The sequence below is a fragment of the Hyaena hyaena genome, unplaced genomic scaffold, assembly GCF_003009895.1.
Source record: "Hyaena hyaena isolate Hyena2069 unplaced genomic scaffold, ASM300989v1 scaffold_168, whole genome shotgun sequence".
Taxonomy (NCBI): domain Eukaryota; kingdom Metazoa; phylum Chordata; class Mammalia; order Carnivora; family Hyaenidae; genus Hyaena; species Hyaena hyaena.
This window is the reverse complement of record NW_024080800.1, coordinates 1,867,134-1,882,575: the sequence shown is the minus strand read 5'-3', so window position 1 is coordinate 1,882,575 and position 15,442 is coordinate 1,867,134. Positions and strand designations below refer to the sequence as shown.

General features: G+C 44.3%; 1 protein-coding gene across 1 annotated transcript in view; it reads left to right on the top strand.

Annotated features, from left to right (window-relative positions):
• Positions 1–8,583, top strand: part of HK2 (hexokinase 2) — a 63,639-nt gene extending 55,056 nt beyond the window's left edge. The window contains exons 13-18 of the mRNA XM_039240129.1: positions 220–315; positions 737–836; positions 934–1,117; positions 2,629–2,784; positions 4,009–4,242; positions 6,274–8,583. Coding sequence (XP_039096060.1) covers positions 220–315; positions 737–836; positions 934–1,117; positions 2,629–2,784; positions 4,009–4,242; positions 6,274–6,418 — 915 coding nt within the window. The 3' untranslated portion in view covers positions 6,419–8,583. The remainder of the gene's footprint in view (positions 1–219; positions 316–736; positions 837–933; positions 1,118–2,628; positions 2,785–4,008; positions 4,243–6,273) is intronic.
• The last annotated feature ends 6,859 nt before the right edge of the window (positions 8,584–15,442 follow it).

The following is a 15,442-nucleotide window of genomic DNA, read 5'->3' as shown; positions in this document are numbered from 1 at the left end:
TGGGCACAATAATGAAAACTAGTCATCAGTTTGCTGTGAGGATTAAATGATGGAACACATGCATAGGAGGCACGCAATCATTTGTAGGAGGGATGATTGGTCATTAAAGGGAATCTGTACGACCTGCTGAGGTTGGGAATTGGAGGCACAGCCGGGCCCCAGGAATGGCACAGGAGCCTTCCTCTGCTTTCCTCATCTGTGCTCCTATGTGATTTTCAGAGCATCCTCCTCAAGTGGACTAAAGGCTTCAAGGCATCGGGCTGCGAGGGAGAGGATGTGGTCACCCTGCTGAAGGAAGCCATCCACCGGCGAGAGGTGGGAGAGGCGTGTCATGAGCCCCAGAATGATCCGTGTTCAGAAAGTGGGGAAGTGTTGGGTGCTCTTGTGTGGGTTAGGGGGAGAATTAGCGTGGTGCTTCAGTAGTGACTGAGTGTCCACTGCGTGTCCAGCCCTGCTCTTGGCACTGAGGATTCAGGAATGCCCACAACAAACTTGTGCTATAAACAAATCCATGAGCTAATGTCAGGTGCCATAGAGCTGTGAGGAGGCATGAAGTCGGGTGAGGACAGAGTGAGTGGGTCAGAGAAGGGCTCTCTTAAATAGCACGACCGGGGAAGGTCTCTAAGGAGGTGACATTTTAACAAAAAGTGAGAATGAGCTGGGCTGTATCAAATACACGGTCTGAAAGAACATGGTGGTTCTTTGGTGGACCGGAGATCTGCTTTTGCCCTCTTAGGAATTTGACCTGGACGTGGTCGCCGTGGTGAATGACACAGTCGGGACGATGATGACCTGTGGCTATGAAGATCCTCACTGTGAAATCGGCCTCATCGTTGGTAAGGACCCAGCAGTCCTTCTTGCGTTGTGACCCATGTCCTTGGGCGGGTGTGGGGACGGTGTGGAGTGAGGCCCTAACGTGTTTGTGATTGGCAGGCACGGGCAGCAACGCCTGCTACATGGAGGAGATGCGGAACGTGGAGCTGGTGGAGGGGGAGGAGGGCCGGATGTGTGTCAACATGGAATGGGGGGCTTTCGGGGACAACGGGTGCCTCGACGACTTCCGCACGGAATTTGATGTGGCTGTGGATGAGCTTTCCCTCAACCCTGGCAAACAGAGGTAGGCACCCCAGTGCCTGCGGTCCTGGTACGTGTACCCCAAAACTGCACCGTAGCGAGTAGTCAGATCCTCTGCAACAGCAAATCCCAGGACACCTGTTCCTGAGACATCAATAGAGGAAATTTCATTGGCAAGGTTTTCCTATCAAATAACATCCAGGAAGTTCTCCTAGTTGGACTGTGATCTGTGATGCCTTCAAAATCCAGTTGGAAAAACAAATCACAATAGTTGTGTTTTGAGGAGCATTTCTTTTTTTTTTTTTTTTTTTTTTAATTTTTTTTTTATGTTTTATTTATTTCTAGGAGAGAGAGAGAGACAGTGTGAGCAGGGGAGGGTCAGAGAGAGAGGGAGTCACAGACTGAAACAGGCTCCAGGCTCTGAGCTGGCAGTCAGCACAGAGCCCGACGCGGGGCTCGAACCCACGAACTGCGAGATCATGACCTAAGTGAAAGTCGGACGCTTAACCGACTAAGCCACCCAGGCGCCCCGAGGAGCATTTCTTATAGGGAACTGGTGACAAAGGTTTTAGAAGGATGAAAAGATGTAAAGGGGACACTGAGGAACATAGAGCTAAGAGATGTTAGCAGCCTTCCTACCACCGCTTGTGAAAATAGGAAGGGATGGTGTTAAAACCTACATCCGGGGCTGTGAGGAAAGACAGTTGAGCCATCTGCTAATAGTAGGGTAAAGAAGCTGGTGTGACACAGAGGGGAACAGGAAGCAAACAGGAACATGTCTCTTCCTTTTCCTCCAACCATTCATTCGTAACATCTTCTATAGTCAGAGTGGATAAGGGCCATCCCCAGCCTCACTAAGCATGAGCTCTGAGCTGCAAGCACACTTCCCATTGGAAGTTGTGTATAGTGTTTCCTAACTGGATTCATCAGGGACAGTAGTTCTGCAGAATATACTTTTGTCACAAGTACAAGTCACAGACGAAAATGCCTCTAGGGGTCAGATAAGTGTCATTAATGAAAGAAAGGATGGGACAAGATGGAGTGGGGATAGGGGCTTGGTTGCAACTAGGGGCCTCAGCTTTTATAAAGGCACTATTTAGGCCAAAAGGCCCTCAAGCCACTGAGCCATCACATCAGTTTTGGTGGCTAAGGCAGGGCATCTCCAGCTGGCATTCAAGTAAAGTGATAATGATTAGTTTGGAGAGAAAACATGCTGAATGTCTGATGAAGTTAAAGATTAAGACTCAGCATCCTTCTGGTTTCTTGGAGATGGGGTTTGAGGGTGTTTTCCTCCTTGGAGTTGGGATCAAGCATCAGAAGGGAGATAAGCCCAGAAGATGGAGATGATCCTAGGGAACCCCTGGGCCTCAGGCACTGTAGCCAGTTTTGCTGAAGGCTGTGGCTCAGTGTGTGTAGACACCAGGAATCTTGCCCAAGTGAATCAAATAGCACTTCCTTTCCCACGAAGGGGAACCGTTGCATGCCCTCTACTTTCTAATGTGCTGGGCATCTCACCTTCCTGCTTAACCTCCATGAACATTATCTGCATTGCAGGTTTGAGAAAATGATCAGTGGCATGTACTTGGGTGAGATTGTCCGTAACATCCTCATCGATTTTACCAAGCGTGGGCTGCTCTTCCGTGGCCGCATCTCAGAGCGGCTCAAGACAAGAGGAATCTTTGAAACCAAGTTCCTGTCTCAGATTGAGAGGTGAGAATTTAGGGCCTGGGGTAGGGTGGGACCATATCCTTCTCATGGACAGACAAGCTGAAGGATTTCCATAGCTTGAATCAGATCAGGGTATGGCTTATATGAAGGTCAGTGTAGCAGTGAACACATTCATTTTCTATAGTGTTTATTTAAAGTTATGGATAGTTGGCATTTTAAGGGCAAATATATAACATTCTCATGAAAAACCCTGCTGAGCTGGCACGAGGTGCCCCACCCCCCCATGCAAAGTGATATGTTTGGGTTTTAGATCAACTATCAAAGGTAGAAAGATACCTGCTCATAAGATATAAATTGGAATGCACAAAGGAAGATAGCCTGTTAAAACGCTCATGCCCGGCAGGAGGGTGCATCTTAACTGCTGCCGTGGTAATAAGGCCGACAGGATCGAGTGAAGGTTGGCATGCCAGGCATTGCAGAAGAAATCAGGCCATGTGGTGGCTCGTTAAAGCAAAACCCCCCTCCTCCTGTCTAATGGCAGCAAAGTCTGTTCCAAATTATTCCAGTGAATTTCAGGGTCCTTTAAAAATTAGTGCTGCACATTACAGTCAGGTGTACGGGAAAACAGGAACTGGATGACGGGCAGGAGTGGGGTTCCAGGGCATCTGCCCCAGTGAATAGAAGGAATATGTTCTAGTTTGCATGTCTCTCTGTGTGCAGGAAGCTGACTCAAGGGTTCTAAAACAGCTCCCTTCATATAATATTTATTTTCTTACAATTGTATTTACATTCATTTCCTGAGTAGTGCATGAATAGCTATCAGACCCCCCCGGGTGGGGGAGCAGAGAGGACAAGGGTCTCTGCTAGCAGGTGATGCTTGTCCTGCTGACCTGTGAACAGCAATGAGATAATGGATATGAAAGAGCTGAACATGCCAGCCACAAGCACTGTCACTGTCTTTATTCTTTCCAAATGAGTGGAATACATAGATGTGAATTTCCTTTTTTCTTGAGTACCAGTTTTATGGTAGCAGTGCGCTGCCTGCGCAAACTGGGCAAACTGGAATAGAGGCCCGTTTCTTTGTGTTCCCATCACACTCAGGAGAGCTCCACATGGTCCAGTGGGATGAGCATGGGCTCCTGAACTAAGTTCAAGAACAGGATCCACTCTTAGGGGGCTCCCACATGACCCGTCCCCTGGAGTGGCGGAGGGGCCACCAGCCCCTCGTGTATGTGACTGACCACTCCCTGTTTCCCCCACCCCCAGTGACTGCCTAGCCCTGCTGCAGGTCCGCGCCATCCTGCACCACCTGGGGCTCGAGAGCACCTGTGACGACAGCATCATCGTCAAAGAGGTGTGCACGGTGGTGGCACGGCGGGCAGCCCAGCTCTGTGGTGCCGGCATGGCCGCCGTGGTGGACAAAATACGAGAAAACCGTGGGCTGGACACCCTCAAAGTGACAGTGGGCGTGGATGGTACCCTTTACAAGCTACATCCTCAGTGAGTGCCTGACCGCCACTCTCCCTGTCCATCTTTCTTTCTCCATCTGTTCTTTCCTTGCTTTCCCTTCCTCTCTCTTTCTCTCTCTCTTCTTATTTTACAGCAAACGACCTGGCATTCCAAATGAGTGTATATGATATATACGTCGTACTTTAAAGGTTAAGAACTGGAAGTAGGGCTATGTTTTACCACACAGCCTGGAAGACTCATGTGTCCCCTGTCCCTGTCCCCTGCCAGGGGAAGGTCCCCTGGTGACTTAGTCCCTTTCTTTTTTTCCCTGCAAAGCTGTGTATGCATCGCTATGGTTCTGTTTTACTTAATTTTGAACCGCCATCAAGGGAGTCCAGTTCTTTCATGACTGGCTTTCCCACATAGCATTTATAGCTTTGAGACACATCCACATCAAAGTATGCAAATGCAGCTCATTAATTTTCAGGGCTGCCTCACATACCTTTGAATGAGAACACTCTAGTTTATTGTCCTGCTAATGGATATTGGGTTATTTCTAGATTTTGTCTGTTACAAGCACTGTTGCTGTGAACATTCTAAGAAATGTGTGGGAACTCTGGAGAGAGATATTTTCTGCAGTCTGGCATGGGGACTGGTAGATTATAGCCATGACTGTTTCTATAAACATGAGCCATGCCCACTGGTGTATGTGTCGTCTCTGGATGCTTTCACTCTACAGGGGCAGAGTAGCTGCCGCAAAGCTGAAAGTGTATCTACTGTTTGGTCCTTAAAAAATATATTTGTTATTTTAGAGAGACAGAAAGAGAGCACTCGTGCACAAGTGTGGGGGAGGGGCAGAGGGAGAGAGAGAGATTCTCAAACAGGGTCCACACTCAATGCAGAGCCCCTTAGGTGGGGCTCGATCCCAGGACCCTGGGATCATGACCTGAGCTGAAATCAAGAGTCCAAATGCTCAACTGACTGAGCTAACCAGGCGCCCCCGTCTGGCCATTTATATAAAGCATGTCTCTCAAGCTCCTCTAGTGTGGAAGCACTGAATTTCCTTTTCTCTCTACACTTTTCTTTGTCTCTCCATCTCTCTTCTTCTCTCATCAGCCATTGTTCCTCTCCCTTCTTCGCTCATCTGCATATGTTTTGAGTGAATCATTTTGAATTCAGGAAGTTCCCCAGTCCCTTCCCCCTGGAAGCTTCTCAGCTTAAAGTTAAAAGAACAGAGCTGTTACCCTAGTGAGCAATAGGTGGGACAGAGTGAGGAAAGAGAGACTCCTAGATTGAAATGTTACATATGCATAGAATGACTCTTTCGAGGAGTTGAGAGACTTGCCCAGAGTTTATACAGTTAGCGAAAAGAGGGAAACTTGAGAAGTTGCAAGTCCCTCATCTTGATGATCAGTGTCTGAAGATTAGGAATCTTTGTCCCAGAGGAGAGTTGGGAGGGGGACAGAAGTCAAGCCACTGGCACTGGGGCTTGCTTCATAGATGAAGAGGGCTTCCTGACCCTGCTCTCTTGGGGGTACAAGGTGACTGTCTTTCTCTCTAGTCCCATATTGGAAGGTTCTGTGATCACCGTAATGCACCTACAGCAAACCCCATGAACCTTTTATCTTTAATGGCATTTTGGATTAGATGTGGATCTGATGTGAGTCCATACCCCTGGAAAATGAAGTATCAAGTGAATGGGGCTTGGTCTTCCAGAATATAGGGACCAGATATGCCCTTCTTCAGGGTATACTTGTGATGCCCGTGACTGTTGAACTTCTCTTCTACTTATTACTTTCAAGAAGACAGCTTCCAGAATCTCCAGTAATTGTCTCACAAGGGTCTCTGCCCCCCACTCGCCTGCTGTGACAGAATTTGGGCATGTTGCTAACCTCCACAAGCCTTGGTTTTTGGATATACAATACATAGTGTTCAATACATGGTAGCTGTCTTCCTCTTGGTGATCTTAATAATTCCTGGGTTTCCAGCATAACTTCTTAGGGTCTCATCTCTGAGGACACAAATCAATCATGACTAAGGTATTTTATTTTTTTTCCTGTGTCTTCCTCCCAACGTTTGCAGCTTTGCCAAAGTCATGCATGAGACGGTGAAAGACCTGGCTCCGAAATGTGATGTGTCCTTCCTGGAGTCAGAAGATGGCAGCGGGAAGGGGGCGGCTCTCATCACTGCTGTGGCCTGCCGCATCCGTGAGGCTGGACAGCGATAGAGTCCCTGAAATCGGAACGGTCTTCCTCGGGTTCCCTCTCTTCCCTGCTTTAAATTATAAGATGTCATCCCCTGTGTCAGAGACAGACCCCTTGGCTTTTCCTTGGCAGAGGAAAACCCGTTGGACTGGGTGTTTTCTCTATGTGTACTTACCGTAGAGGTCAGCGCCCAAGCCTTAGCCTTCCTGAGATAGATAGGTTTTGAAGTAAGGACTTGTTCATACTCGTCACAACTCTTCCTGTTGGTTCTTTGAAAACTTAAGAAGGCAAATTTTAACCTTTAGTAATCCCCCTGGCCAAATTCCATGTCCCTGTATAATCCCACAGGATGGGGACACTAATGAAAAGCTACGGTTGCTTCACCATGGACCCTGGACATGACATTTCTAGGTGAAGAGCATTCCCCAGCATGGAGGTGGATATTGTTCTGCTCTGAGACCTGCGGCGATCTCCACTAACCTGAGCCTGATCCTCCACAGGCAGAAGTGGCGGGGTGAGAGGAGAGGCCACAATGGAGGGCAATCCATGGATAGCCATGTGGCAGCACCTCTTTAACATCACTTCCAAGCCTGATGGGTTCCAGCAGATGCTCTTCCTGGAGTTAAAGCATCCCGAATCTGAGCAAACAAAACCAAAGCCATGAGTTGACACATCCTGCGAGTGGGCTTGTCATATTTCCTTGTGGGTTCCTGAGTCATCCATGAGCAACGGACCTTTGGGGGTGGGGAGATGTTTTTGGTCTGTTTTTAAATTTTTTCCTGCAGAAGCGGAAACAACCCTACTTTCATTTTAATTTATGTTTGAAATTTATTTACTTCATGAAGTACATCTGCTCCTTTATCTTGACACTGTATGTAATGATGGGCTGTATGTAATGTGTTTATATGTCAAGTTGTTATGTATATACATACACAGGGTGTCTTCAGACTCGGCCTCTGTAGTAGATGAGCGTAGTTTCAGGATGGAAGGTGAAGATACTGACAGGTTACTAGAAATACCTCATTCGCCTGTGGGAAGAGAAAGGAAGCCTCTTCAGGGTGAGTGAATGGCCAAGTAGCTCCTTCCCGGCTCCTTTTTAACCTGCAGACTCGGAAACGTGGAAGGCAGGGAACAGTGAGGGAAGCTGGGTCTTTGGATTGAAAAAACCACAGCGACTGGCTGCTCTGTCTAGACCTTCCTGGGGCAATATTACCCAGGCTTTTAACCAAAGGAAACAAGAATCATTTCAGACAGACTCATTGCTTAGGAGTTGTCATTCTGAGGGCAGTCAGTAGTATTTTTTAAGCTCTCTAAGAAGATAAAGGAAGCCACCAAAAACATTTTAAAAATTCTGTTAATAGCAAACCAAAACCAAACAATGAAACAATCAAATGAAGAAAACCTCAGGGACAACACTTTTGGTGGATTTGTGCCCTCCTAGCAAAATCGGTTTGTTTCGTAAATGTTTTACGAGAAGCATCGTCCAAGGGCTTCTCTAGGCTGAGCTGTTTTTATACACAGTATTTATTTGAAACTGTTGGTGCAGTTGGGAGGAATGGGGTGGGATAAAATCTTGTATACTCTACTTTTCAGGAGTGCAGTTAATTCTGAGTCCAAAAGCCCACTCCTTCCCTAAAATATGCGCACCCACACACTGTAACTACACAGTAAAGAGGGAATGGCCCCATAACACTATTGAGTAGGAATCAAGGATCAAAACAAGGAAGGAAAGACACAACTCAATAGCACCCAGTTTTTGCACATTTATCACACTTGTACTGAGAACAGTGTCTAGGTTTGTGTATCACTAAAGAATGCCCAACAAGTAGAGATGATTTTTAACTTTTAAACTTGAAAATTAGGCACTGTGTATGAAATTGCACCTTTTTTTTTTAAAAGGTAGAGCTGTGTGTGTGTGTGGCTATTACACATGTGTTGTTGGTTTCGAAAAAGGAATGCTAGAAAATGCATTTTGAAGGTTTGTGTTCCCACAGTTAGGTGACAGTTCCTTGCTGCTGCTGCTTTGCCTGATGTAAATACAGTGAATCTCAATCTTTGACCGGGATGTGTTGAATCTCAAACCATTGAGCACTCAGTCTAGTAAAGATTTTGTCATGTATATTAAAGAACTAGTTGAATTAACTATGTGATGTTAACTATTAATAAATTTTAACATTTTTTCAAAATACTCAGTGTGTGATTCAAGAGAATTTTAAAGAATGCAGTCATCTTTTGGGCATATTAGGATGTCCTAACCAGTGTGAATAATTAATGAGTATCTTGATTTTGACTGTGTGTGCTTGCTTGAGAGGCATGTGGCCAAGACTTGGTCTTGACCCCAGATATTTCTCTTCTCAGAAACTCCGTTCCAATGGAACTGGAAGATAGAAGCCCTCTCCTAGGCCATTTTGAACCTGTAGCTTTCAAGTATCAGTAAAGAACCATGGCCGAATACTGTTTAGGGAGTTTGGCCGAGATATTAGCAGAGCCCTCAGGGGCCTGTGGCTGGTCTCTGTAGGCATGTGATTCACTTTCAGGATATAAAGCCCTTACATAAATGTCTAAAAAACATGCATGTCTCCCCTCTCCACCTTTCCCCTCTCTCCAGTAAAACACAAACCTGGGCAATCCATTCCTCACAAGACCCCGCTGACACCCACTGACATGGCCCTGATCGACAGTGAGATTATGGAAGCATCCCATATACTGTTGTTGCGAGTGCAAACTGGTACAACCATTTAGGGGGGAAACGGGCAATAGACAGCAAAAGCATGTTTTGTGTAGTTTTCTAGTAATTTGTGCAGAGGAAATGGATAGTTAGAGACCAAGATTTAGCTTCGAGGACATTGGCTACTGTATGATTTATAATAAACAAAGGTTCACTCCATACAGTGGGTCTGCCCACCCTGGATGAGGGTCCTGTCAGGAAGACCATCTATTCCAGTTGGTTATACAGGTGATGAAAGAGCCGAGGAGCCAGAATATGGAGAAGCAACCCAGAGATCAGCAGTGTCCAAAAAAACCCATTTCTATCCCACTGGCTGGACCAAGTCCAAAAGCTGGGGGAGCTGGGGTGCAGGAGCTGGAATGATAGACCAGGGAGGAAGTCGGTTAGAAATACCCTGGCTTTTCTCTCTCCCATCTTCTACTTTTCTGCAGTGTCTCTGTCAGCTGAGCCTGGGAGGGAGCCAACTGGAAGGGAGACTGTGACCAGTGGAGGGTGGGGCCTGGACCTGAGCAACAAGTAACTTGCATGGACCCCATAAAACCATGACAGCCTTGTAGAAGGATATGCTGCTTCATGATGAAAGTATGTACACAGCAATATATTATGATCCAGTTTTTGTTATAAAATTATTATATACAACATGAGGATTAATGTGTTTCCCTGAATGTCCCCTCTGCCTCGCTGGACAGTGGGCACAGATGAGGCCTCTTCCTCTGTGGTAACAACCGCAGCACCCCCTCAACTGGCCCTCCACCCCTCTGGGAATCGGGCACCCCCACTTGGAGACCCTCAGCATCCCCCATCCCTGTGCTCACGCTGCTTCTCTGCCCGGCTTCCACCTTCTCCTCCAGGGGTCCCTCACCACTGGGAAAACTATTTCTTTCAAACAAATGGACAGTCTGCACCCAAGTTGCTTGAAGCTGGGAAATAGCTTCTCCAGCTTCTGTCAAGCCCATTGCACCTTTTTTTTCTTTCTTGGCTGCTTTGTTTTCCATAGGCCCCAGGTGCAGAAGGCTACATTACTAAATTACTCATACTCCTCCTCAGTTCAGCACATTTGTTTTCTAGTCTTTGCAAGGACCTTTCTAGCTTTCTTTAAATCTTATTTCCCTTTATCCTCATTTCTCTTCCCCACTCTTCACACATGATCAGCAATCATGTTATTGTGTTGATGTGCAACTTACTTGTGTCTTTGTGAATCCGTCCATTGCTTTGTGGGCATGCTTTTTAATTTACAAATGTTATTGGCTAAAAGTCTTTTTTTGTTTTTCACTAAGCATCATGCTTTTTAAGACCCATTGATGCTACTGTGCATACAGCTAATCCATTACTTCCAGTTACTGCACAACCTCCCTTGTATACATGCATCTTTTTCCCACCCAGGCTCCCAGTGCTGCATGTGTGGCTCGGCCCTGCTCTGGCCGCACAATCCTCACCACAGGGAGTGTCTTTACACGTCCGTCCCCTTAATCATCTTTGGATGATGTCTTTGGGCACATTCGCAGGAGCAGGCTAGCGGGATCACAGGTGGTGCATTTGCTTAATCTGATCCCATATTGCCGGGTTCCTCTCCTGAAAGGCTGCCCCAGCCCCCAGGCCCCCAACAGCAAGTCTCCTGCAACACTTATCATTATCCAGCTTCCTAATTTTTATTAAGGTGCTGAATGTAAAATGAGATTGTATGCTTGTTGTTTTTTAAAATAATTTATTGTCAAGTTGGTTTACATGTAACATCCGGTGCTCATCCCAACAATTACCCTCCTCCATGCCCATCACCCCAATTCCCTTCTCCCCCACCCCCATCAGTCCTCAGTTTGTTCTCAGCATTCAAGAGTCTCTCATGGTTTGCCTCCCTCCCTCTCCCCAACTATTTTTCCCCTTCTTCTCTCACTTCATCCTCCATTAACTTCCTCCTAATTCACCTATATGTGTAAACACATTGTGTGCTTGCTTTAATGTACATTTCTCTACGATAAGAGTACATTTCTCTACGAAGATATCTTTCTTAGCGTTTTAGGATCTTTTTCAGTTAACTGCTTGTTCATACTCTTTGCTGATTATTTTTTCTTAGTTGATTTACCAGAGTCCCTTGTTTAATGTAGATGTCAGTCTGTTGTTGCGTTAGGTGTTACGTATATCTTCTCCAGTCTGTTATTTTTGTTCACAGCATCCTTTGGTGATAGGAGTCCCTCTCTTTTGTTGTAAGCAAATCTACCCCTCCGTTTTGCTATATGGCTTGTACTTCTGACCTTTCTTACCCTTAACCCACTGGCATTGTCTTCTGTTAATTTTATGTATAGTTTTGCTTTTCACTTAAAAGGGTTAATGTAACACCCTGTGGGTGTCCATCTTCCATATAGTATTGGGTAGGGTTCAGTTTTGTTCAAGTTTGGTTTTTCATGCCATTAGTGAGTTGGTTGGCCCTTCCTCACTGATTTGTGGCAGCTTTTCTGAAATACATGAAGTTTGCCAGGATCTGTCTCTGAGTGCTCTTTTCTGCCCTGTTGATCTCTTTTGTTTGTTCTGGAGCTGTAACAAACTTTATTACCATGACTTTCTAGGGTGTCTTAATATCTAGCAAACCAGTCTCTCCCTCTTTTCTTTTTCAGACTTAATTGTGCTAGTCATGGTCCTTTATTTATCCATGTAAATTTTAGAATAAACATATCAAATCTCTGAAGAAAATTCAGCTCAAAGTTTGATTGGGGTTACAATGGATTTAGCAATTTTCAGAGTTAGAACTGACCTTTTGCATATTCACAAGAGCATAGACTGTCTCTGTGTATTTATCTAATCTTTTCTGCCTTTTCTAAGAGTTTCAAAGTTTTCTCTATAGAAGTTTTATGAATTCTTTGTTAACCTGATCCCCAGACAGTTTATACTTGCTGGGCATAGTCCTTGATTTCCACTATATTTTCTGGCTGGTTATTACAGAGCATCTCAGCCTTGGCCCTACTCATATTTGGGGCTGGTTGATCCTTTGTTGTAAGGGCTGTGATGCTAGCAGCATCCCTGGCTTTCACCGGTCAGATGCCAGTGGCACCTCTTCCCCAGTTGTGCCAAAATGTCCTCTGGGGGTGTGGTTGTCACACAAAATACTGACACCCAGTATTTTATCCCCAAGATTGCACGGGATATGTCTTACTACATAATTATTTATTGCTTATCTGAAATTCAAATTTAACTGAGTGTCCTTTTAAATTTTGTTAATATGTCACCCTACCTGAGAGGCATAATCATTCCTCGTTGAGAACCACTGGTGTAGATAAACAGTAGAAAGTTGTGTAAGTTGATCTTGTTTCTGATAACCTTGCTCAATTTTATTAATTATAATAGGTTCTTTATTCTGATGTTTTTTCTATGTAGATGACCATATATTTTATAAATAATTGAAGTTTTATTTTTCCCTTCAAATTGCTCTACCTCTTTTTTTTTTTTTCTCCTCTTCTTACCACAATGGTTAAGATCTCCAGCACTGTTTTGCTACACAGTAGCCGTAATAGTATGTATTTGTCTTGTTCTCAGTCTTCAAAGGAATGTGCCTAAATTTTCTCCCTTAAGAAAACTGTTTGGAGTGTCTGGGCGGCTCAGTCAGTTGAATGTCAGACTTCAGTTCAGGTCATGATCTCATTGTTCATGAGTTCGAGCTCCATTTGGGCCATGTGCTGAGAGTTCAGAGCCTGGAGCCTGCTTTGGATTCTGTATGTGTCTCCCTCTCTGCCTCTCACCCACTTGTGCTCTGTCCCTCTCTCTCTCACACAAATAAATAACATTAAAAAATTTTTTTAGAGGAAAAATGTTTGATGTGGGTTTTGGGTACCAACTTAAGGAACTTACTTTTTCTATTCCTAGTTTGTAAGATTATTAATTATGAAATCTTAAATCGATGTGGTACTACACTAAATACTTTTTCTGTATCTATTGAAAAAGATGCATGGTTTTTCTCTGTTGGGCTTTACTGTGATGAATAACATCAATGCATTCGCAGGCAAATCCTTTATTGCTGGGATAAATTGTATCTTTTTCCATCATTGTTGGATCAATTCAGTTAGTATCTTATTTTTTGCATTCATATTCATAAGTAAAATAGGTCTATCATTTTTTTCCCCTTTGTATCATCCTAATCTGGTTTTGAATCAAGGTTACATTAATTTCACAAAAAAGGCTGGGCTTCTGTCTTTTCATTTACTGGAACAATCTGTGATGGGATAAAGATTATCTGTCTCTGGAAAGTTGAGTGAAATGCATCTGGGAAGCCATCTGGAGCTGGGGCTTTGAGGAGGAGAACTATGATTACCACTTCAATCCCTTTGATACTTACTGGTCTAGTCAAGTAAGTATCTGGTTCTATATCTTGACACTTCATATTTCCCAATAAATTTATCAATAACATCTAGTTGTTACATTGTTTATGGAACACTTGTCTGCAATGCTTTAGAAATCTTTTTTAAGATTTTTAAAAACATTTTATTTATTTCTGAGAGAGAGAGAGAGAGAGAGAGTGAGCAGGGGAGGGTCAGAGAGAGAGGGAGACACAGAATCCGAAGCAGGCTCCAGGCTCTGAGCTAGCCGTCAGCACAGAGCCCGACGTGGGACTTGAACCCACGAACCATGAGATCATGACCTGACCGAAGCTGGACGCTTAACTGACTGTGCCACCCAGGCGCCCCTTTAAGATTTTATTTTTAAGCAATCTCTACACCTAATGTGGGGCTTGAACTCACAACCTTGAGATCAAGTGTTGTAAGCTCCACAGACTGAGCCAACCAGGCACCTCTATTTTAGAAATTTCAAGCACATCCAAAAGTAGAAGGATTACTGGATCCTCTGTGGTTCAAAAGTTATCAACTCCTGGCCAACCTTGTTTCACCTATCACTCCACACTCAGCCCCTCATATTCATGGGAGGCCAATCTCTGACACTGTATCATGATAACTGCAGATGCTCTCATATAAATCTTCAAAAGACAATGAATCTTTTTTCAACCAATCCAAGATGCCATTACCTCCTCCCAGAAATTAATAATATGTTAACATCAAGAAACTGCCAGTGTTTAAACTTCCAATTGTCTCATACATGTCATTTAAAAAACTTAAATCGGGGGCACCTGGGTGGCTCAGGTGGCTAAGTGTTTGACTTTGGCTCAAGTCATGATCTTGGGTCTCAGGTTGTGATCTCACAGTTTGTGAGTTCAAGCTCTGCATTGGGCTCTGTGCTGACACCTCAGAGCCTGGAGCCTGCTTTGGATTCTGTGTCCCCCTCTCTCTCTCTGCTCCTCCCCCCAACTTGTGCTCTGTCTCTGTCTCTCAAAAATAAAAAGAAACATTAAAAAAATTTAAGTCAGGATCAAAGCAAAGTCTATGTATCGCACTTGGTTGACCTGTCTTCTAATCTCTCTATACATCCTGCTCCCTCTGCTGTTTTTCTCTCATCTGAAAATAATTGTGTCATCTGTCTAGTTTCCCGTGATTGCCTCTCTAGTCTGTCATGTTTCCCTGTCCTCTGCATTCCTGTAAATTGGTAGTGTAATCTCAACTCTTGATCAGATGTACATATGATATGTTAGCAAGCCTACTTTCAAAGAGGTCATTGCATTATCCTTTATCTTTATTTTGTCTGGGCTTATGCCTCCCCTTCCTTGTATATTTGTTTATTTCAGTGGACAATTTCTCTTTCTCATTTCTTTTCTGGATCAGTCTTGCCAGAATGTTTTTTCATTAATCTTTTCAAAGAATTAGCTTATTAAAAAAAATGAATCAGGTTATGAGTTTGGTTAAATTTTTTTCTTCTCCCCTTCATTAATGTTTGCCCTTTTGTATTTCTTCCTTCTTGTTTCTTGAGCTTGCTTTGCTGCTCCTGTTCCAGCTTTTTAAGTGAGTTGTGTAGTTTATCTTTGAAGTTAAGCTTCCTTCTGTCTCCTGTTTTAAGTCGGCACATTTTGATACACTCCTTTGGAATTTCTTTTTAAAAATTTTTTAAAATGTTTATTTATTTATTTATTGTGTTTTTTCAAGCTTTTTAAAAATAATTTTTTAAATGCTTTAGTTACTTGAGAGAGAGAGAGAAAGAGAGAGAGAGTTAGAGAGAGAGAGAGCATGAGCAGGGAAGGGTCAGAGAGAGAGGGAGATACAGAATCTGAAACAGGCTCCAGGCTCTGAGCTAGCTGTCAGCACAGAGCTCAACGCTGGGCTCGAACCCATAAACTGTGAGATCATGACCTGAGCTGAAGTTGGACGCTTAACCAACTGAGCCACCCAGGTGCCCCATAACTTTTTATTTTGAAATAATTTTAGGTTTCCAAAAGAATGGTAAAGAAAGT